This window comes from Carassius carassius, chromosome 26, assembly GCF_963082965.1.
Source record: "Carassius carassius chromosome 26, fCarCar2.1, whole genome shotgun sequence".
Classification (NCBI taxonomy): Eukaryota; Metazoa; Chordata; class Actinopteri; order Cypriniformes; family Cyprinidae; genus Carassius; species Carassius carassius.
Genome location: NC_081780.1, coordinates 3,766,950 through 3,788,539, shown reverse-complemented (window position 1 = coordinate 3,788,539; position 21,590 = coordinate 3,766,950). Strand labels below are relative to the sequence as shown.

Genomic DNA, 21,590 nt, shown 5'->3' with positions numbered 1-21,590 from the left:
ATATGCATTGCTAAGAACTTCATTTGCACAACTTTAATGATGATTTTCTCAGTATTTCTATTTTTTTGAACCTTCAGATTCCAGATTTTCCAATAGTTGCATCTCAGCCAAATATTGTCCTATCCTAACAACCATACATGAAAACTCCTATTTATTCAGCTTTCAGATGATGTATAAATCTCAATTTCAATTCTTATGGCTGGTTTTGTGGTCCATGGTCACATTTACCTGCGCGCGTTGAATGAAATGCATCCTGGCTGCTTTACATAAGCGGAACTACTGTATACATCGCTTTGTGGTAGTGCAGCTCAGCTTGTATTTGTAAGTTGAGAAGCACTGTGGAATGAGTTAATTTCTTCATCAGCAGACAGCTGGCACTGTTTCAGATGCAGAAATGCGCTCTCATGGTATGAGTTTTTAATCAGCAATGCTCTGTGTGGAGACAAACTGGCATTCGAGAGACTCTTACCTCATAAGAAATGTGTTATTAATGATTCCTCATTACTATCGCTCTTCATGCTATTAATAAACATCTCAGGTCTGGCTTTTTTAAAGCGGATTTTATTACCCTTCAGTTGGAGTCCAAACTAGTGTAGACACTTTCCTGCTGTACTTTGCAGGGCTAGTGATTCTAAGTGAGCAAAAAAAAAAACAGGGAATTTATTTGATACATGTCCCAGTAGTGTGCAGAATGTGTTCAGAATGGACTTAATGTGATTCAGAGGTGGTAATCATAAAAAATATACGTTGCATTTATAGTAAGTCATTTGCATTGGTTGTGTAGTAGAAGCACTGTTCCAAGATCTAGTAAACTGCCAACTTCAGCATCAAAGACTGTTCCAAAAGGTTTGTAATGTTGTTAATATACCACATATTGACCAAATTCAAAGGCAGCATTGCACGTCAAGAAGGCAATCTAAATATGCAATGTGTCTAGCTTTGTGAACAAATACATTTTCAATTAATGACAAATTACTGAATCTTTACCCAAGTGTTTACATAAGTGGGCTATGGATTATTATGCAGATTTTTTTTTATTAGAATATCTTGTTAGCTTTTCAGCATGCAACCATCAAACACTATTGATGTCTGGTGTGTCCCAGTTCAACATATCATCTGTCCTAAATAGTATTTGAAATTAGAATTAGTGTGTTCCAAATTGTAGTATGTTGAAATGAGTATCCCAAAGGTACCTGGGCAATCTACTATTTCTGGTGGAAAGTTTGCCTACAATCCATTGCGCTTTGCAGGAGGATTCAGTTCAGAACTACAAACATGACATACAGTGCCGTTGTACTACAGTCATCCCAATTTCGAATCCTGGCTCGACAACCTTTCCTGACAACCCCCCAGCCCACCCTTCCACTTCACTTCTTATCAACTCTAAACTGTCCTATTATCAAAGTCAAAAACGGCGAAACATGGTAAGATATAAACTAGCAAATGGGAGATATAAACTCACAGTTGCAAGATATAAAGTCCAATTCTGAGGGGAATAAGAGACTGATATGTTCTCAGATTTGGAAATGGACTTCCATAGTGAACATTTAGAAATGTTCACAGATACGTTAGACCATACAGTACATTCAGCATTTATAATGGATCATTGTGCATAAGCATTTGACAAGATCTCTTCGTGAAAGACCAATGACTGGCAGATCATTGTGCTACTTCTTTTCTCTCCTGTACGGTAGGAAGAATTAAGTGCAAATTAAATTAACTGAAATGTTTAGTATGTATATCGGGATTCTTTTAAGAACTGTTCAATAAAATGCTATTGGCAAACCAAAAATGGTTCTTTATTGCCATTGCTGTAAAAAGAAAACCTCTAGGCTCTGTTATAAAAAATCATCCAAGAGAACATGATGAAAAATGTCATTTAATATCAAAAATTGTTGACACAACAGATCTTGTGTGCTGTTAGCTTAGCACCATACTGATACAAAACGCAATTACCTTGTCGATTATGAGGTTCAGTTTCAGTTATTATGCTGCCTTAATAGTAAATACCTATATAGACAGTCTACAGCAAGGCATGTTTTTGAACAGGGTCAACAACCAAATTGTGGGAAATTAGCATTCGGTGATGCTGAGGCCAAAACAATAGCAACAGCAAACAGGCCTTTTGTTTATTTCTTCTTGGCCTGATGCAAACAAAATGGGGGATGCAAATTGATAGGGAGTCAGTCGTAATTACAGACAAGTTATTGCTAATCACTGATGCACACAGCATTCAAACATCTCTTTAAAAATGGGTAAAAGCAGTTGTGCGTGTCTCCTTGAGTGCTGAAATACTTGAGAGGATTTGATGAATGTGATTGAGGTTGCGTGTGTGTGTGTGTCTATGGAAGGCCTGCAGACCTCATTAAGGTTTGCTTTAATGAACCTCCGTAACAAGAACAATGGCAACTTGTTGCAGTCTGTATGCTGTGTGTGTATGTGTGTGGCTCTAGCGCCACTCAAGTCTGTGACAGGCGTCTGCGAGACCACCGCAGATAATAACGGCCCTCCATTAGTTCAGGTTAGACTTAATGATCTGGAATTGACTCGGGCGCTTCTGAAACGCAATAGCGAGTCACTCAGGATCTGTGTCAACACAACCAATGTCAGCACCCTGAATGGGTGCTTGTGTGTGGCACAGGTGTGTAAAAGCAAGGGCCAATGTCGTTTTGGAGTGACTCCAGTGGCTCTTGGGTTTGTGAATTAATCTCATTTCCAGTTTGGCCATTAGCTACCCTTAACCCGGGAACCTGAAACCGCCCCATAGCTCCAATATTCAATTATTTACAATTTCATGCTTGCCTGAGATTTGTGTTTTTCTTGTAAATGTAAAGATTATGCAGCAGGAGTCCTTTATGTTGAACTCTGAGGTAATGATTTATGCACTTTTTTTCCCTTAAAAGGCTTTGCGGAGTGGAAGGGTACATTGAGTTGAGCTGCATGACGGAGCGCTTGCACTTAAACATTTCTAGTCTTGACTGTGCCAATACTTCACTCGACTAAAATAGAGGAATTTATCATAAAGCTCGCAAAATCATCCAAACCCATGTATACATATTTGACTGTGTGCTTGCTCGAGAAAGAGAGATTTTTCTTGGAGCTGGCCCATTGCAGCCGCAGTGAAAGAACTTTTTTTTTTTTAGGTTTTCCTGAACGAGCTGTACAGCCCTGTTGCACTAAACATAGCCACGGTTATTGCCAGACAATGTCTTATACATGGCGACGTGGCCAGTGTGAGTGATGCTTGATGTACGTGTGTGATATACCTGCATCTTTAAAGATTGAGCTGCTGTCCGTGTGGGCCACACGATGCCCGGCCTCTGACAACGCTGGCCTGGAGCCATGCTAATAATAACAGCCAGCAGAAATATGCACAGAAGAGGGGAGATCTGGTAGCGTAGCTGGAAGAGAGAGGAGAGGGGCACGGGAAAGGGTTCTACACTCAGGAATGTGTCATCTAAGGAGTCTCAAAGTACAACGGATTTTGCTGTGAACATGCATATCTTTGTACTATATTGTTTATCATTATATACCGTATAATCATCCTTTAATATTGTGTGTGTGTGTGTGTGTGTGTGTGTTTGTGTGTGTGTGTGTGCATATATATATATATATATATACACACACACACCCATAAATACATACGTATGTACATACATATCTTAAACCTGAATTACTGAAATTTACTTATTATTAAATGTTTTTAAATATTATTGTTAGTATAACTATTATAAAAATGTATATAATATGCATATAATATTTATTTATATTTGTAATTATAGATTACTACTACTTCATATAAAATCTTGGTAGAAAAAAATATTAGAAATAAATATGAATTAATTGTATTATTATTATTACTATTATTATTATTTTAGAAAATATTTGCTTTTAATAATTACTCCCTCCCTAAATCTTGACGTGCCTTGACATGCGCTCTGGGTGACTATTTGTTAAAACATTTGAGCTTGTGTTCTGCATGTTTGCTCACAAAATACGTTCCTTCTCTCCTACTCCTGAATGATGCATCCTCGAGTAATGCCTGCCAGTGACGTCATCTAGCTCGTGTTATTATAATCTTATTTCTGCTATCTCTCCTGTGGAATGCAGCGCTCTTCATTTTTCAGAAATTTCTTGCCAATTAGTAGTCTTAAAATCTCGTGCACTGAAGAAGAGCACATTCCATTGTCTGAGTTCTGGCCTATAAAACAGCCACTATAAAACAGCCAACTCCTCAGGGAGTGAATGTTTTCGCACAGTTCAGAGACTTAAGGCATAAACAAAATAACATGACAGAAGCTGATTTCTGAGGATGGAGGACAAGGGGTGCATGTTTCACACACGCATTGAGTTCACGCTTTATGATTTTGGCTTGTATTGCTACCATGTAGGGCACAACAGAAAAATATTTCTTGCATACTGATGTTGAGCAGAGCCTTAAATCACTGGTGGTTTTACCCATATTTTTTCTTTCAGTCTTGTTGCCATTCTTGTTTGCAGGGTTCCATAGACACACTTTAAAAGACGAATCAGGAACTTCTTAGCTTTATGAGAAATACATTTTTCTGTTCCATTAAATGTTCCAGCTGTAATATATACAGGGAGTGCTGGGTTATGTTAATTGTGAGAGAAAAAGTGAGCAGCTAAATGCAGCCTCGTCCTAAATGAGGCCCTCATGTTAAGTCAAATGTAGTATGTGATTGATATTTAGCAAAGCCTGATGTTTTTAATACCTTTAATACCTGTTATGTAAATCTCATCGTTTAAAAATAAATCTTGTCATATTTAGAACAAGAATCATTGGATGACATAAAAGCCCTAAAAATTAAATATTTGTAATTTTAAATCTTTACCGATCTTTGCCACTATCCTTCAAACCACTAGGTTTTACCCATTTGTTAGCAAGTTTTTAATCATATCATAAATATAATAACATTTAGTATGATCACTTTTTCTATTTTTTATATATAATTTAAAAAGTTGACATTGTATTTTCACATACGTTATTTGAAATATAAAAATAGACTTTACATGCATTTAATATCCTTTGTATGTATATAAAATGACTTTAAAAGAACACCAAAATCACTTTGCTGTTTATATAACTTTATACAAGCTTCAGTGGGGAGCAAGATTATCAATAAATAAATTAAACTTGGGGTTGTTCATGCAACAAGCATGAACAACAGTTATTATATGACTTCAGAAGACTTGCAATGCAATGCACAGGTTGTATGTACTGCTTTTATTATAATTTTATATTTTTGCAGTTATAGCTTGACAGATCCAGTCCCCATTCACTTACATAGAAAATAGCAGTTTCTTCAGAAATTCTCCTTTTGTGTTCCAGAGAAGAAAGCCAAATGGGTTTTGAATGATGATAAGATAAATTTCCTTGCAACAATTTGTCAGTTGTCAACATATGATGTAATGTACATGATCGCTTTTATCAAATGGTATCGTGCATGACATCACACTGAGCTTGAATGAACGCTTAAACACTTAAGCGCTGGCAGGCGTCTTCTCACATGCTTTGGTGATCCAAACAGGTCATGAAAAATGTTACGTGTCATGATAAAGATGCTAAATGCATTTGGCTTCATTTCTTCTGCATCACACTCAGCGTAGACAGTGAAGCACTCATCAAAAGCTCACTGAGATGCATTCTGTTCGAGGCATTTTCTGTCACAGCCATCTCCGTGGCTAGATATTTGGACAAGAATCTTTTTTCCACTCTGGTCTCTCGCAGTTATGTAAGAAGAGACATAGCTCAAAGCTAAAACCGCTCAATCTTGAAGAAAAATGCTGGGAGGGAAAAGCTTTTTTCAGTTTTCTTTTCCTCAGCAAGCCAAGGATAGTGTAGAAGAGGGATTAAATGTGGTTTGGGACAGCTAGTATGCTAGGTATGTTTTGTTGTGTGATGTTACTCAGACGTCACGTAGCGCTATCATTCGGAGTGCAGATAGACTTTGTCCCTTCACTCTCTCTCTGTGGTCTGCGAGTTTGAGCATGAGGCTCTATCTGTCTACACAGCATGTGAAACCCTTGGGTTTTTCTTTTTTTGTGCATGTTGCTTACGGGAAAGAGAGCTTTTTTCCTACCATATTTGGTCATGTGGAGCCAGGCCAATAGGCAGCAGACGTTTGATGCCGTACAAGCATCTCAATTTGGCCTTTTTCCTCTTTTTTTTTTGAGGAGCTTGCATGCCGACACTGGCTGATAGTGGTGCGATCTTTGGATGTGCATGAGAGGACCATTTAAAATCAGTATTTTAAAATGCATAACATGAAAGCGTCTCTGCACCTGAAATGCATTCACAGAAGCACAGCTGCTGTTGTGCAGAAATAAATGGCCCTTGGTTTAATTAGTTAATGCCTATGAAAATCGCCCATTCAGAAGCGGAAAGAGAAACATTTTTCCGACATCCTGAACCCATGTGCTTGTGTTTCTCAACTCTGTTCAACTCTTTGTGCTGGAAAAAAGAAAGTGTACAATTTAAGGTGAAAGATTTGGCAAACTAAATTATTTCACATATGCAAATATACATATATTTCTAAAAATATAATAATACATTATTTGTATATATTAAATATATAAATATGCGTATATGATAATACATTAATTCAGTAATAAATAAAATGCTGTATTTATAAGTAAGAAATTATTATTTTAAACAATAAAAGAATTTTAGAAGAATTTTAAAAGATAGTTTTTTAAATTAGGTATATTAATAATCATCAGCATAATCATATAAATACTGTGTGTATATATATATATATATATATAATTATTATTTGTAGGTGAATTTTAAAAGATAAATGAATTATTATTTTTGTTATTTATGCAAGTAAGAAATTTATATTATTACTATTATTAATCATTACTAGTGTCATTTAAAAAAAGGAAATGCCATATTCATTTGTAAATATGTCACTTACCTATGTATACACTACCAGTCAAAGGTTTTTGAACAGTAAGATTTTTTAAGAATTTCCTTCTGCTAACTAAGCCTGCATTTATTTGAACCAAAGTCCAGCAAAAACAGTAAAAATGTAGAAATATGTTTACTATTTAAAATAACTGTTTTCTATTTGAATATATTTTAAAACGTAATTTATTCCTTTGGTTTCATAGCTGAATTTCAGATCATACATCAAAGATTACATTGTTTACTTATTACAGCTATTGACATTTACTCTGTATCCCAGAGCCTGTAACTGAATAGCATTGTGGGTAATTGAGCAGTTTAAAATGTATTTGGTGTTTGCGTAGGTAACTGAAGAGATTCACAGGACATGCAGACGTGTCGGGGAATGCGATCCATTGTCTGGGAATGCAGGAATCTCCTTTTCCAACCTCAAGTGGAAATTCAATGACTGAGGCCTATTTTTGCCCATGTTTGAATTTTTTATCCCCTGCTTCCCATTTTTAAAACCTAAGAGATAATGTACAGTCAGCGAGTCATTATCGCAAAATGAACGCTGATGTGGTGATCAGGTTCCAGACACAAAACCAAAGTGCCTTGCATCACCCTGAAAGCGTTTATTTTGCAATAATGACTCCCTGACTGTACACTTATCCTGCATATTGTATGTATAATATTTTACCAGATGCTATCCAAAGCAATTCAAAAGATTTTTTTTTAAATCAAGCTCATGCATGCATTCCCTGGAAATAGAACCCATGACATGCTTGCAGTATTATGCAAAGGCAAAGCTTTTGCATTATCGATGCCAGTGAAGAAATATTCTTAGAGATTCATCGTGAGCAACAAATTCAGTGTCCAAGCCTAGGTTAGATAGGTAGTGTAACCAACTTTTCTTATCCTCTTTTCCCACTGACGGTCATGAAAAGAAGTTGCTACTCTTCCTGCCAAAATCTTTACTGGATTTATAGCGGCACATCCTGCTCTTTTTCTCTCTCAGTCTCTGTCTCTCTTACTCTCTCGTTCCTTCTGTTTCTTCTTTAAGGCCCTAGGATCATAAATGTGCTAATGCATCAGAGAGTCCAAACCGAGCTTTTGGTTACGTGGAACAGGTCTTCAATAAGCCAAACATCGCCAAAGAGATCAAACCAGCATTTGTGCATAATACAGCTCATTTTCCATCAAGATTACTATTGATATTGTTGATATTGCAGGACTAGAGCCTTTTTTTACAACTAGGGGTACATTTCAGAAAGATTTAGAAAAATATATGTGCTTGTGGTTGATTTTTCATACTTAAAATCACCATATAGAGAGTTGCTTGAATGAATGGTTGGTTTGGCTCAACTCAAATTGTGTACTAAAAATGCCACTAGTTAAGACCTACAGTACATTTGTAAGCATGTAAAAGGGACATTTTATATTGTGACTAACTTGTAATCTAAGTTTGGTGGTTAATTGTTGTTTGAAAATGCTGTTGAATGTATATAAAAAGTTTATATGCACTTATAAGACCCCCTCAATCTGACTTCTTTAGTCTAGCTTTAAGTAGGGAGGCCATACCTCTTAAATCCCCCATAATTTGCTCTCTATGTCCAATGTGGATTTGATTTATAAATAAATGTTCCATTTTTTCAAAAAGGTATGTATATGAAATGTCAACAGTTAAAGGCAAACAAACATTTGTATCAAATATTAATGATGCTTAATGATATTCAGTATAATAGTCAAAAAAAGCTTTTTTTTTTTTTTTTTTTTTGGTTTGCTGTTGATGATGTAAATACAAAAAGTGTAGAAACTGCACCAGACCATCTTTTTCCCCTCTAAAATCTCTGAAGCACAGCATGTCGTCTGACCTTCAGCACATAGACACAGCTGTTAATGGGGATTGTTGGTCCATCACATAGTGTTGTGATATTGTACATGAACCAGACCTGGACTCCTGCCATCGCTGTCCTGACACTGTCCTGAGATCTGCGGTCGTGTGCCGCCCAATCAATCAGCTGGCTTTATGGGACAGCTCCGGCTGGCCTCCAGTCACTTTTATTGGTGCTCTCAATTTCCTGCGCATCTCACCGAGCACACGCTCCCATAGTTCAGCACTAGGTCTGTAGGTTTGTCATCACAAATGCAGACAGACAGTCAGAGGAGCAGTGTGGATTTCATTTTCCTGGCTCGGGTTCGAGACCCTTCTTGATCTCTTTATTTTTCCTGGTTTGTTGAGTGAACACAGAGGATTGAAGGGGAATTAGATTCTCTGTCCTCTTGACTCTGTTCCTATCCGTTCAGTGACTGGAATGTTTGAATTTCTAAAGATGTGAATTTATTTGATTTTTAAGGGCATGAAGGATTATTGAAGGTTAAATTCAATTTAAAATCCCCAATGCAGTTAATTTACCACAGGCAGCAGGGTTTCTGTGAGTCTTGAAAAGTCTCAATTTGCCCTTCCACAAGTTAAGGCCTTAAAGAGGTCTTAAATTCATAAAGCCGTGGTATTAGTATTTTTATCTTGTTTTTCAAAACAATTATCTAAACATCCTTAAATCAAGGTGTGTTTACTGGAGATTAGGGCTGCACAATTAATAAAATTTCTAATCGTGATTACAATTATGGATGCCACAATTACGTACTTGTTCAAAGCGGCAATTAATCGTAAAAGTCCACTTATGTTATTCTGCGTGCTTAAGAGATAAATTTTTTCATTCCACAATGTTATCTTAAGGGGTTTTCCCATTTTTTTTATTTTAGTTTAAGTATAGCATTATAATTAATAACATTCATATTTTTACTTTTTCATATTTAAAAAAGAAACCAATCCGATGAATATATGACATTTGAGGCTTAATACTATAGAAAATCACTAAAAGTTTTTCGTTTTTCAGCTTGTTTATTTTCATATAAAAATACAGCATGCAGTTCCATCAAACAATGGTATAAACATCTTTCAATGGAAATTATGTTAATCATAATTAATAATCGCAATTACAGTTTCAAGGGAATAGCCCTACTGGAGATGCAAAATGAAGATATCAAGTCTTGTTTTCTGAGAAACTGAACAAACTGAAGTGAGTTTATGCTTAAAACAAGGACGTATATTGTCAATAGGGAAATTTAGGGAAAACTGCTTTTCCTTTAAATTTAATTAGATTTTGAGCCCTCACTTCATTTTGATTGACTTCTTATCTTTTGTCATTTTGTTTCTCAAGTAAATGTATTTTGAATATTTATAAATTTGCACTGGACAACACAAAAACACAGATGAAGAAACTTCACTTTCTTGTAGTGTGGTCAGAAGGTGCAGTTAAAGTTATTCCCATATTATAGATTAGAATTTTTTTTTTTTTTTTGCACAAATTAAAAAGTAATGGAAATTTGTTGAAAGTTGTATTTTTAAACTGTGTCTAATGCCACTCTTTCTTCTATCTTGACATTCACATTTGGAAACCATATTGACATATTGTGATCCTTTGATGTACATTTTTTTAAATTAACTAATAACTATCAGCTGACTATCACAATCATCTTGATAGACTTTACAGATCTAATGATACATCAAATGGTAAATACACTTCATATGATCATCAATTAAAACTAAGGTAATTCACAGTATTCATTTAAAATCTTGTTCAAATGATGTGTTTCTATACTGTTTGTGCGGAAATCAGCTAAAACATTTCCAGGAATACAATCAGATCAATAAAGTTTTTTTTAGTATAGAATAAAAGGTTTTGATTGAAGTTGTAGAGCAGCTGTCAGTAAATCCAGGTAGAAATGCTGGCTCCGCATATCTGGCATACCTGCAGTGTCTTTAATGAGGTGTGTGTGTCTGAGGCTCTGATAGGCCGCTGACGCTGCAGATTGCTGGGATACCTAGCTGCAGAAGCACGACTTTTCTCCACTTTTTAAAAGCCTGAGAACATTTCCACTGTGATTTCTTCTGCCTTAACATTACATTTAGCTAGAAATGTTGATGCAATGCGAATGTTGAGTCAATTCATGTTACGGCATGTATAGTTTTCTTTGCATCAGATTCCAAAAATGGCATTTTCTCACACATTTCACTTGGAAACAAATTACATTATAGAATGGGTTATGAAAGCCATGTTGATGTTGAAATGAATTTGGAATTGTCCCATGTGTTTGTTTACTTTGGCTGCATGGTATAAACACTGTGAACTAAAAGTGCAGTCAGTAGAAGTGCACTTCGTGACATTTTGATGGTTACACATAGATTTACTTTACTTCTTCCTGTAGGGAAAAGGCCATTTTATCTGGTACTTAATACCACGTTGTTTCATGGTGAAATATACACCATATTACAGTAAAATGCTTTTTAATGCAACATGTCTGCGCAGTTCCTCCATTTGTTAAAATCTTGGCCAGAGAAGACAGTCTGAATCGTCCTCCTACACCAGACTCCCGCTGTGGCAGCGGAGAGTGTGTTAGCATAAACTCTGATAGCGAAGCCAGTCTATGTTAATGGACCTATATTGAGAGACATGCAAATAAGGGCGATGGTTTATGTTGGCAACGCTCCGCTTTCTTCTTGAGCAGTAAATTTAGTCTCTCTCAAGTTGTCCAGAGTGGCTGGGGTCCAAAAGATGGTGGGTGGTAGATCCAAACATTTAGTTATTTAATCCTTCTGGCAGCCAGGTTGTGGATCACATCAGCTTTGGCTCTGGTTATAAAGAACACTCTTTACCTCAACATTTATCTCAGAGAACTACGAGCATCTTGCTAATGGTAGATTGTTCAGGTTAAGTGTGTTGACGTTAATGCGTTTGTAATTATTTTTTATTGCAAAGCGGGCACAAGGAATTGCCTGTGGTCAGAGGTGGGTTACATTGTGAAATGACTGTGAAAACTGGTACGTTACACAAAACATTAATGATTCACCAGCACACATTATTCTATTTAATATAGTTTAGTGTTGTATATTATATAAGTAATAATATTTATAACATTAAAGGGGTCATATGATGCAATTTTAAGTTTTCCTTTATCTTTGGAGTTTCAAGCTGTTCGTGAATAGATAAGATCCCTAAAGTTACAAAGACTAAAGGCTCAAACCCAAAGAGATATTCTGAATAAAAGTTAAGACTCCACGCCCTCTTAAAATGCCTCGTTTAAACACGCCCCCCCATGTCTACGTCACGATATGGGAAAATTTGCATAACGCCACCCAAATGTTCACGCCAGGAAAGAAGGTGTAACTTTGTTCCAGAACAGTTTAACCCAAAGCATTAGATGTGTGCAGAACATTTTATGGAGGACTGTTTCCTGAACCTACAGTGCTGGCCGTTCTGACTCACAGTCTGTAAGTACGTTTACATATGTAAAGGATTTTCCACAGATGATTCAAACATGAGTTTTTGGGTCGTGTAAAGTAGAGCTTGTTTGTCGTTTCTCTAATCACAAATGCAGACATGGTTTTATGTTTATGTGGCGCGATTGCAATATAACACGTAAAAAGACAGTATAAGTCATTATAATCAGTAATTATGTACCCACTGGATGCAACAAATGGCTCATTTGTAATGGGTTTTATTGTTTTTGTCTTGTCTGACCGGGACATGCATCACAGTATGGCAAGGGTCATAACATTTCCGTCACACACTTGAGGCATTCAGCCAATCACAACACACTGGATAGCTGGCCAATCAGTGCAACCAATATTATATATATATATATATATATATATATATATATATATATATATATATAATATTATTGTATTATATGTGTGTGTGTGTATATATATATATATATATATATATATACCTGTTTTATTTAAAAAAAAACAGAAGTAAAATGGGTTACATGCATGCGTTTCATGTTGCCATCTTAAATTTCAAGCAACACTTGAGCAAAATCCCATGTAAAATAGACTACAATTTTCCATCTGTCATCATTTTTAGTTTTCTTCATCAGCTGCTCCTTTTCCCTACAGAATTTAAAGTGAGCCAACTCTGAATCGTTCATGTGGTTTGGCACAGGCGTCCGTATGTACATTCACAACCTAGAGAACATCACAGACAGGGGCTCTAAGACTGCATTCCCATGGGTCATTGCAGTGATGAGGTTTGATGAAGGGTTAAGCACCGTGCTTACGAGGAGCATAGTAATTTAGCAGGTAAATGTGTTATTACAGCCATTACAGCGCTTGCTCTCTAAACAGGAGGCGTCTCCCTGCTCGCCGGGGGGAGCCAGACCCCCGTTATGAAACACTGAAGAGGGAAAAAGTGCAGCGATGTGAATCTAGGCACACGGGTGGTCCATGAGAGGAAGAGACAAATCCATTTCTACATTCTTTCTCAGAAGACAAGGCCTTATTGTCAGTTACCACTTCAGCGTGCGGCGCTCGCACACACCAGCACAGCAATACATACACAACCTGAATTTTCAATCATAAATGTAGCATGTGAGGTCAGCGCTGATTCAATTTGAGTTGATCGTACACAGTTGTGACAGTTTTATTGAGCTGAGTCAGTGCTGTTTGCTCTTGGGCTCCGATATGAAGAGCAGCCATGCTCCTGCAAACAGAAGATCCAGCTAAAGATAGACCACATTCCTGCGGTTTGTGAATGCGGGCGCAGCGGTTCTGCCTGATAAGGAAGATCGGCTCGATCTCGCACTCGCCGTTTCTCGCTCACATTCCTTGCTTCCCCTCTCCCGCTGCTGTTTTTGTTTTTGTCCGTTTCTCTCTCTGTCTCTCAGAGTTATGTGAATATGGAGGAGGGGTTTAGGAGGAGAAGTGTTTCCTGTTCTCTTGTATCTGAGACCCTCTTTCTCTCTCCGTTCTTGCACACTTTGTGTGTGTATATTTGTGTGTTAGGGCACCAACAAAAAGTGACATTGTTAACTTTTTCAGTAGCGGGACTGTAGCTAAGCTGTGTGTTGGTTTTCCCAACCACAAGCCACTTTTTCCCACAAGAAAAATGCTAAATTGTTGGTTTTGTCACATAGTGCCACCAAGTTAGCTGAGGAAATGTCATTGTGTTGTTCAAGTAGCATTTCAGCTGTTTCATTCATGTAAATGAAGTGAGATTTTATAATATATATCATTTATTTTTTATGTGTGTAATCATGTTTTTGCATTTAGTGTAAATGTATCTGTTGTAGTTTGATGCTGTCACCTTAATATTCCCAATTGATTGATTAATTTTATTTTATTTATTTTGTGCCAGATGAATTATAGCATTTTGATGAGAATAAAAAATCTAATTCCATTTATCTATTAGAGTTTTGTTAACATGATTTAGAATTTTTATATATTTAATATTTTTTGTTTGTTTTGACCTTATTTAATTCAAATAAAATATAGAAGAATATGTCAGTTCTATGGCATCACTGCAAAAAACATTGTTTTGGAACCTATATTTCTAAGAGTGTATTTATTTTCTGTAATACTTGCCCCTTTACTTTGCTTTAATGTAGCTAGATGTAGTTAACTACAGTTTTTTAAAACTTTCAAACAAGTATCAAGCAAGAAGTCTCCCAAAATTTTGTTTCACACTTTTTCTGCAAGCGAATTTTAACCAACCAGCAACAGTTGCATGATCACAAAAGAGAAGGAGGGAACGAGCAAAAAAAAAAAATGTAGGAATGGAATGGGCAATAATTGGGAGTCAGGAAGGGAAAGAGAGAGAGAGAGAGAGAGAGAGAGAGAGAGAGAGAGAGAGAGAGAGAGAAAGTGTCTGAACAGGATAGAGAGAGAGAGAGAGAGAGAGAGAGAGAGAGGGGAAAAGCGGGAGAGAGGGAGGAGGCAGACCCCGTCGGCCGTGATTGAGAGTTGCACCATAATGGGAGGGAGAGAAATGGAGGAAAGTAGGGAGGGTGAAAAAAATGGGAAAGGAAGAGGACGGCTTTGGCCCTTTCTGGTAGCTCCAGCTGCAACGAGAGAAAGCAAGTGTCTGAAATACTCTTTGTGCTGGAGCGCTATTGAGACCAGAGAACGAATTTCTGCTATGTTTTGAAAGCTAAAAGGTTCCAGAGGTTATCATCACTGAAGTGAAGGTAGGCCGGTCTGGAAATGGCCCGTCTGAAGCATCACAGCACTGAGATTAATGACAACAGCTCTGTATCTCCTGGGTGGGCTCGGTTCCTCCGCAGTATATTTAGTCAGAGTCTTTCTGCTTGACTGAGTGGACATCCTGTGCTTACATCCTTTCCTCACCCATTCTCTCTCCCTCTCTTTTTTTTCTTCATTCTTCTCCCTCGCTCCCCCACAATTTCCATTTTAAGTGGTATTATGAAAACAAACTTGTGATCTGTTTGATGTTGGGCTGAGAAAAGATAGACTGTAAATGTCTTGCATATGGGAATGCATGATTTTTGTGTAAAGGTTAACCAAATACTCGCAGCAGCTGTGGAATCCAGACCATATTCAGTAACGGAGGGGATTGTGTGAGTTTCTATAAGGTTCATGCGTGAGACTAAAGGACACACATGTTCTGTTGTTTTCCAGGGTCACGCTCTCAGGATTGAAGCATGGATGATGATTTCGAGCGGCGCAGGGAACTCAGGAGACAGAAGCGGGAGGAGATGCGTCTGGAAGCTGAGAGGTAACATGGGCGTCTTTCTTGCAAACTCTTCAGCCGTTTTGCACCGTAAACCTAGGGCTGTTAATGGGATGAGATCATCAGATTCAGTGTTCACAGCTTGCAAATTGTCCGTTACTGTTTGGCCAAATAAGTCTTTGTGCAATAGTGCAAGATTTAAACATGCTTTTTTATGTGTTTTCCACATTTCTACTTATATTTTTTATTTTATTTTTACATCAGATGTTATTAAAGAAGGCAGTTTTGAATCATCATATTCTTACCCTCAGTTTGTTCTTATATGATTTTCTTACACAAAATAACAGGGATGTTGATTTTTTTCTACATTCTGCAAGCAAACAGTGACCAAGAGGGGGAAAAAAATATGTAAAAGTGGTCAGTTCAGCTATATTCACTGTATTTACTATTCATTAAATACTATTCACTGTAGCTATATTCACTGTTCAGGGTACATGAACTTAAAAGTTATTTATTATGGATTATCTTTTTTATCTTCTGCAGTTCTTCAGTTTGATATCAGTTTTGGTATCATGGGATCAGATTAGGTTACCTTTAATATAGGGCTGGGCGATATACAAAAAAAATGATATCTCGATATTGTCAAATTTTTTACGATATTCGATATATATCTCGATATGTTTGCATTTGCATTTAAATAATAAAAAATAAAACATGATTTTCTTTTGTCCATTAAAAAAAAAAAAAAAAAAACATTTAGATTAAACAGCTAATTTAAGCAGTTAAAAAATCTAGACCAAGAGATCACTTACTGCTTTTTATTAAATGAATACATGTAGGCCTATATGTAACTGAAGCAGTGCAAATTAAGTAACAGTTATAGAAAGTGCATTCTGTCAACTTTTTAGTGCATGCAATTCACAATTTAAACTATGCAACTGGGATAAGTATTTTATTTAAATTTTTTTAACAAGTTTTTAAGCTAAGAACACAAGTCTGTCAACTGTCAAAATATATAAATATATATAAATGAATACCAAAGACTTTTGCATTTTCTCTGTCTATATTATGGAAACTGGTAAACATATCAGTGAAATTCCCCAATAGTAATTCCAAATGGCCATAGCCTATGTTTCTCTATTCAAACATCAGCGGTCGAGTAATTGCATTTATTTTGCGATCACAAACGCAAACAATACAGTTGAGATCTCACGACAGAACACTATAAAGGTAAATCAGTAGCAAAACTCGAGAGGTTGAAGATCTGATTGTGAGAACTTGTCATATTAATATTTGTATTTGTAAGTTAAAATTTACACTCACAGCTCTGATGTGAAAAGCTGAATCTTTCAATTTGCACACACAGACAATGATCAAAACACTCGTGTTTTGAATTGGAAGTTGTAGATAAATAGTCACAAATGTGTAGAATGACATTCACACAAAGAAAATGACATACACACATTTTTACGACATATTTACTTTTGCACTTTACTTCAGTTTCGCTGCACAACGTCAAGTCGGCACTTACAACCTCTCAGATCTGGAAGTACAAGTTCAAATCCTAGCGCTCTGACTTTTGCTACTCTTTTTGTGGTATTCTGTTGCAAAACTCACTTGTGCACGAATGAAGACATTTTATTGGTCGATGCCCGACCAATGAACAACGCCAATTGTTTTCACTGAATATCCTTAGCTTTGACAGGATTTTAAGACACTGCATTCATTTTGCCATTCAGGTATTATCTAGTAGACAAATAATGCAACATATTTTATATGTATATCCCACTGCATTTTGCAGAGTAAACTCGCATGCTTTGATCTCACCGCCACGCGGTCACGTGGTTCATGGAGCTATCAATAGTACTAAACTACACATTTCGTCAAAATGCTTGAAATGTACTAATTGGGATAGACAGCAGTTTCATTATATTTGCAGCGATTTCCAGTAATTTGTAACACTTAAAGTGCATTGATTATGCATGGATAACTATGTTGACTAATGACTATGCCTTACAATAGCATTTTATACTAGTGATGGGATTTATGGCTCTATGAGGGGATCCGGATCTTCGCGATCCGTTCCTTTCAAAGAGCCGTTCAAAAGAACGGCTCTTTTGGCTCTTTTTAAATATTTAGTCAGTTTTAAGAAGCCAGCTTGGGGGCATCTCAGTTTATCCTGGAAATAATCACTGGGAGGAATGATGAGGTGAGATTTGTAGCCAAATAATTAAAACTCAGATATCACACACCAATATCTGAGTTTGAATAATTCTGAAATATTGATTATTACCTCATTTGTCATGTGTGGACTATATTTCATAGGGTTGCACAAATCCCTCTGCTTAGACAGTGACATCACTATTTTGGATTTACCTTTAGTACAAAGTGTGTGTGTGTGTGTGTGTGTGTGTGTGTGTGTGTGTGTGTGTGTGTGTGTGTGTGTGTGTGTGTGTGTGTGTGTGTGTGTGTGTAAAGCTACGTTGACTTATGTTATTCATACAATACCTACTCAAATAAACATCAAAAACAAAGCCGGCTGCAATGAATTTCTGTGCAAAACAGCTTTTACTACAAACACTTTCACACAAGAACATTGTTATCACACAAGAACATTTTGATAGAAAACAAAAAATATTTAAAGTAGATAAAATTAGAATAAATAAAATGGAAATGACTACATACTATTACTATTGTAAACTTTGCAAATAGGACATCAGCCCCTTCAAGTCAATGAACAATAACAAAGTGGGCTGCAATGAACATGCACAACTAATAACTAATATCATCACGCTATAAAGGGTTGGCCTGCGCTGGGTGCGCCCCTCCCCCTATAACTGTTCTGTCTCGCGGAAGAGCTCATTTGTGTGCATCTGTGTGAAATACGCATAGGAAAAAAGAACGACAGAAAGAACGGCTCCCCTCCAGCCGCGACTCGGCTCCCATCGTTCATGTTTATGAGCCGTTCAAAAGAATCGGTTCGTTCGCGAACGTCACAACTCTATTTTATACTGGAAAATGGAACAGCGTTATGTTCTCATACTCCTCCTTGGCAGTTAAATGTGACTAAACAATTAAGTGTAACTTTTAACCAATAAAATAACTGTACTACATGTTAACTCAGTCCTGTTTAGTTAATTTGAAGAGATCATGGTACTAAATAATATGCGCAATAATTATGATCCATGAATGACCATTTGAAATATAACATTTTCTAATATGGTTATTATTTATACTACAATAACTGCAGTATTTAGGTTTAAATTCCTGTGCAAAGAGGCACGCTTTAAATTAGAGGCATTTGGTGGCCAGAAAGATAATATTCATATGCAATTCCATTGCTTAAACACTAGATGGCCTTGTTGATGTTTAATAAATACATGTATTTAGCTCTACTAGTTGCTCAAAACAGTATTTCTGGTCATAAGTGCTTATTTTTTAGGTTTTGCTGTTTAATGTACATTTAGACATTATTAAACACTCGATTTTTATTTAAAAAATAATAATAATAATGTTGCATTTAAAAAGGTTCATTACTGACAAGCAAATTGGTAATTTAACCCAATGAAGAAGTTAAAATTATTTTTACAAAACATAAAAATAATAAAAACAGCATTATATTGCAACTCTGGTAGAGTGATATGCAGTGGGATATACATATAAAATATGTTGCATTATTTGTCTACTAGATAATACCTGAATGGCAAAATGAATGCAGTGTCTTAAAATCCTGTCAAAGCTAAGGATATTCAGTGAAAACAATTGGCGTTGTTCATTGGTCGGGCATCGACCAATAAAATGTCTTCATTCGCACTGAGCTCTGCTCTCTCACATCTGCATATACAAGTGCACAAGTGAGTTTTGCAACAGAATACTGCAAAAAGAGTAGCAAAAGTCAGAGCGCTAGGATTTGAACTTGTACTTCCAGATCTGAGAGGTTGTAAGTGCCGACTTGACGTTGTGCAGCGAAACTGAAGTAAAGTGCAAAAGTAAATATGTCGTAAAAATGTGTGTATGTCATTTTCTTTGTGTGAATGTCATTCTACACATTTGTGACTATTAATCTACAACTTCCAATTCAAAACACGAGTGTTTTGATCATTGTCTGTGTGTGCAAATTGAAAGATTCAGCTTTTCACATCAGAGCTGTGAGTGTAAATTTTAACTTACAAATACAAATATTAATATGACAAGTTCTCACATTCAGATCTTCAACCTCTCGAGTTTAGCTACTGATTTACCTCCATAGAACACAGACCGGCTGAACGACGCTTTCATTAGATCGCTCAATTCCAGCTTGTTAGTGTTTTCAGATTATCGTTGGCGGCTCTTCCGCAATGAGGAATGAGCACGTGCGCATGGTTGCCAGATTGCTTAAAATAAGCAAACACCGGGCAGAAAATGTATCCTTGTAACAGTGGAGCACTGATTCGGAGATTTAAACTCTTGTTATCTGGCAACCGCTATCATTAAAGCTCTCGTAGTAGAGGGACGTAGAGCAGTCAGCAGTTACAGGTTCCTTTTTTGGACATTCGGCGCGTTCTTTTGGGAAAGTATGCTTGAATTTGAAATATTCTATATTCCCGATATATTCAAATTGTACATCGTCATCAAAATTATTCCGATATAATCGCTAATATTCGATATATCGCCCAGCCCTACTTTAATATAATGACGTCTGATTGAGTAATGGTGGAAGGGAAGATTTTCAGTTTATAACCAGTGTTGGGGAAAGTTGCTTTTAAAAATAATGTATTTCAAAACTAATTGTGTTACTTAGGGAAATTAATGCATTACATTACTTTTGCATTACTTTTTGTTACCTGAACCGGGTTTGCTTATTTGTTTTTTTTAATAACAAATAACCCAAAAGTTATATTTTTGGCAACTGTAAAGGCCCTTTTACACCAAAAATTAAGTTAATATGCCTCTGCATGAAGAAAGTGCATCTGCACCTCACTCATGATTTCTTTCAACATGGGACGGGAGAGGTGTCAGTAAATAAATAAAAAACTTAACACAAAGTTATCATATTGAGGATTGTGCTGTTTTTTGTAATTTTTGACAGCATTCGTCCCAGTTGATTTTCATTTCTGCAAAACAGAGCATCCTGAACATCTAGACTTCACAGAATTTGAACACATTTACAGTAATTTAAGATTCATAAATATGATGTGTTTCCAGCATTCTTAAATCCTAACTTTTTAACTTTTGTCCAATTAGCTTCCTACCCATCTAAAGAGATAATGAATGGTTCTCTTTGTGGATAAATAAGAAGAAAAATTTGCCTGATGTTTTTTGAGTCAGAGGTGAAAACAGTTTTAATGTTTTTGCGGTCTGAAGCTTGCACTTCCAGCTCGTTTTTCTTTTTCTGTGATGATGGAGTCTGCTATTAAAGCAGAAAACTGGTGTTAACATAACAAATGTTAAATTTCAGTGGACTGGCACATTCGCGAGCCTCTTGACCATTTAAGGCAAAGCGACACTCCCATAAACACTGGAGGCACTGACCCAAAAAGCCATTTTGCATCAGCGCTAGATAATCTCAGAGCACGGTGCAGTTCTGCAAACACAGACAACAGCTGTTTCTTGGACATGTATGCCACTGTCAAAAAGAATTATAGGCAATGGCTAACGAACATGCAAATTGAGATTATTATCATTCCAGCAGAGTGTAGGATGGCATGAATCAGCTTTTAAATCGATGTCTTTTCTTTCAGCAACAATTATTTCTGTTACCATTGGCTTGGATGTTAGACCAGAGTTACATGGTGTACAGTTCGTTCTGAGTGTCAGCTTCCCGTCTGCAGCAAACTTCCTGTTCCTCCAAGCATGTTACCATGAATGCTTTTCTTTTTCATGATTTAAGATTTATGGGATATTTTTCACCTAATCTTAGGGCGGAAGCTCAAAGCCGATGACGCACAGATTAGGGGCTATTATATTTTACAGCATAGCATAAAACGAATGCTTTTTTTGGCTATATGTTATAAACCTCTGAAAGGCTAGAATTGTGTTTTCTATGCCAAGTATTACATTTGGCAGAAAGCTATCAATGCAACCCGTTCAGCTGTGTGACACAATGTGATCTTGTGTTTATGTTCTTGTGGAGTCATTTCAATTTGGCCCGCTCTTCTTCGCCTGCT

General features: G+C 36.5%; 1 protein-coding gene across 6 annotated transcripts in view; it reads left to right on the top strand.

The window, feature by feature from the left end:
• The window catches only part of LOC132105550 (non-muscle caldesmon-like), a 51,870-nt gene that overhangs the window by 6,259 nt on the left and 24,021 nt on the right, over positions 1-21,590 (top strand). For 5 of the 6 annotated variants that reach the window (XR_009423958.1, XM_059510740.1, XM_059510743.1 and 2 more), the window contains exon 2: positions 15,393-15,489. Coding sequence is in view for 5 of the 6 variants with exons in the window: in XM_059510740.1 (XP_059366723.1) it covers positions 15,416-15,489 (74 nt within the window). In the remaining variant the exon portion in view is untranslated. Of the gene's footprint in view, positions 1-14,791; positions 14,942-15,392; positions 15,490-21,590 lie in introns of those variants that run through there. The other variant, XM_059510741.1, reaches the window with a different exon arrangement.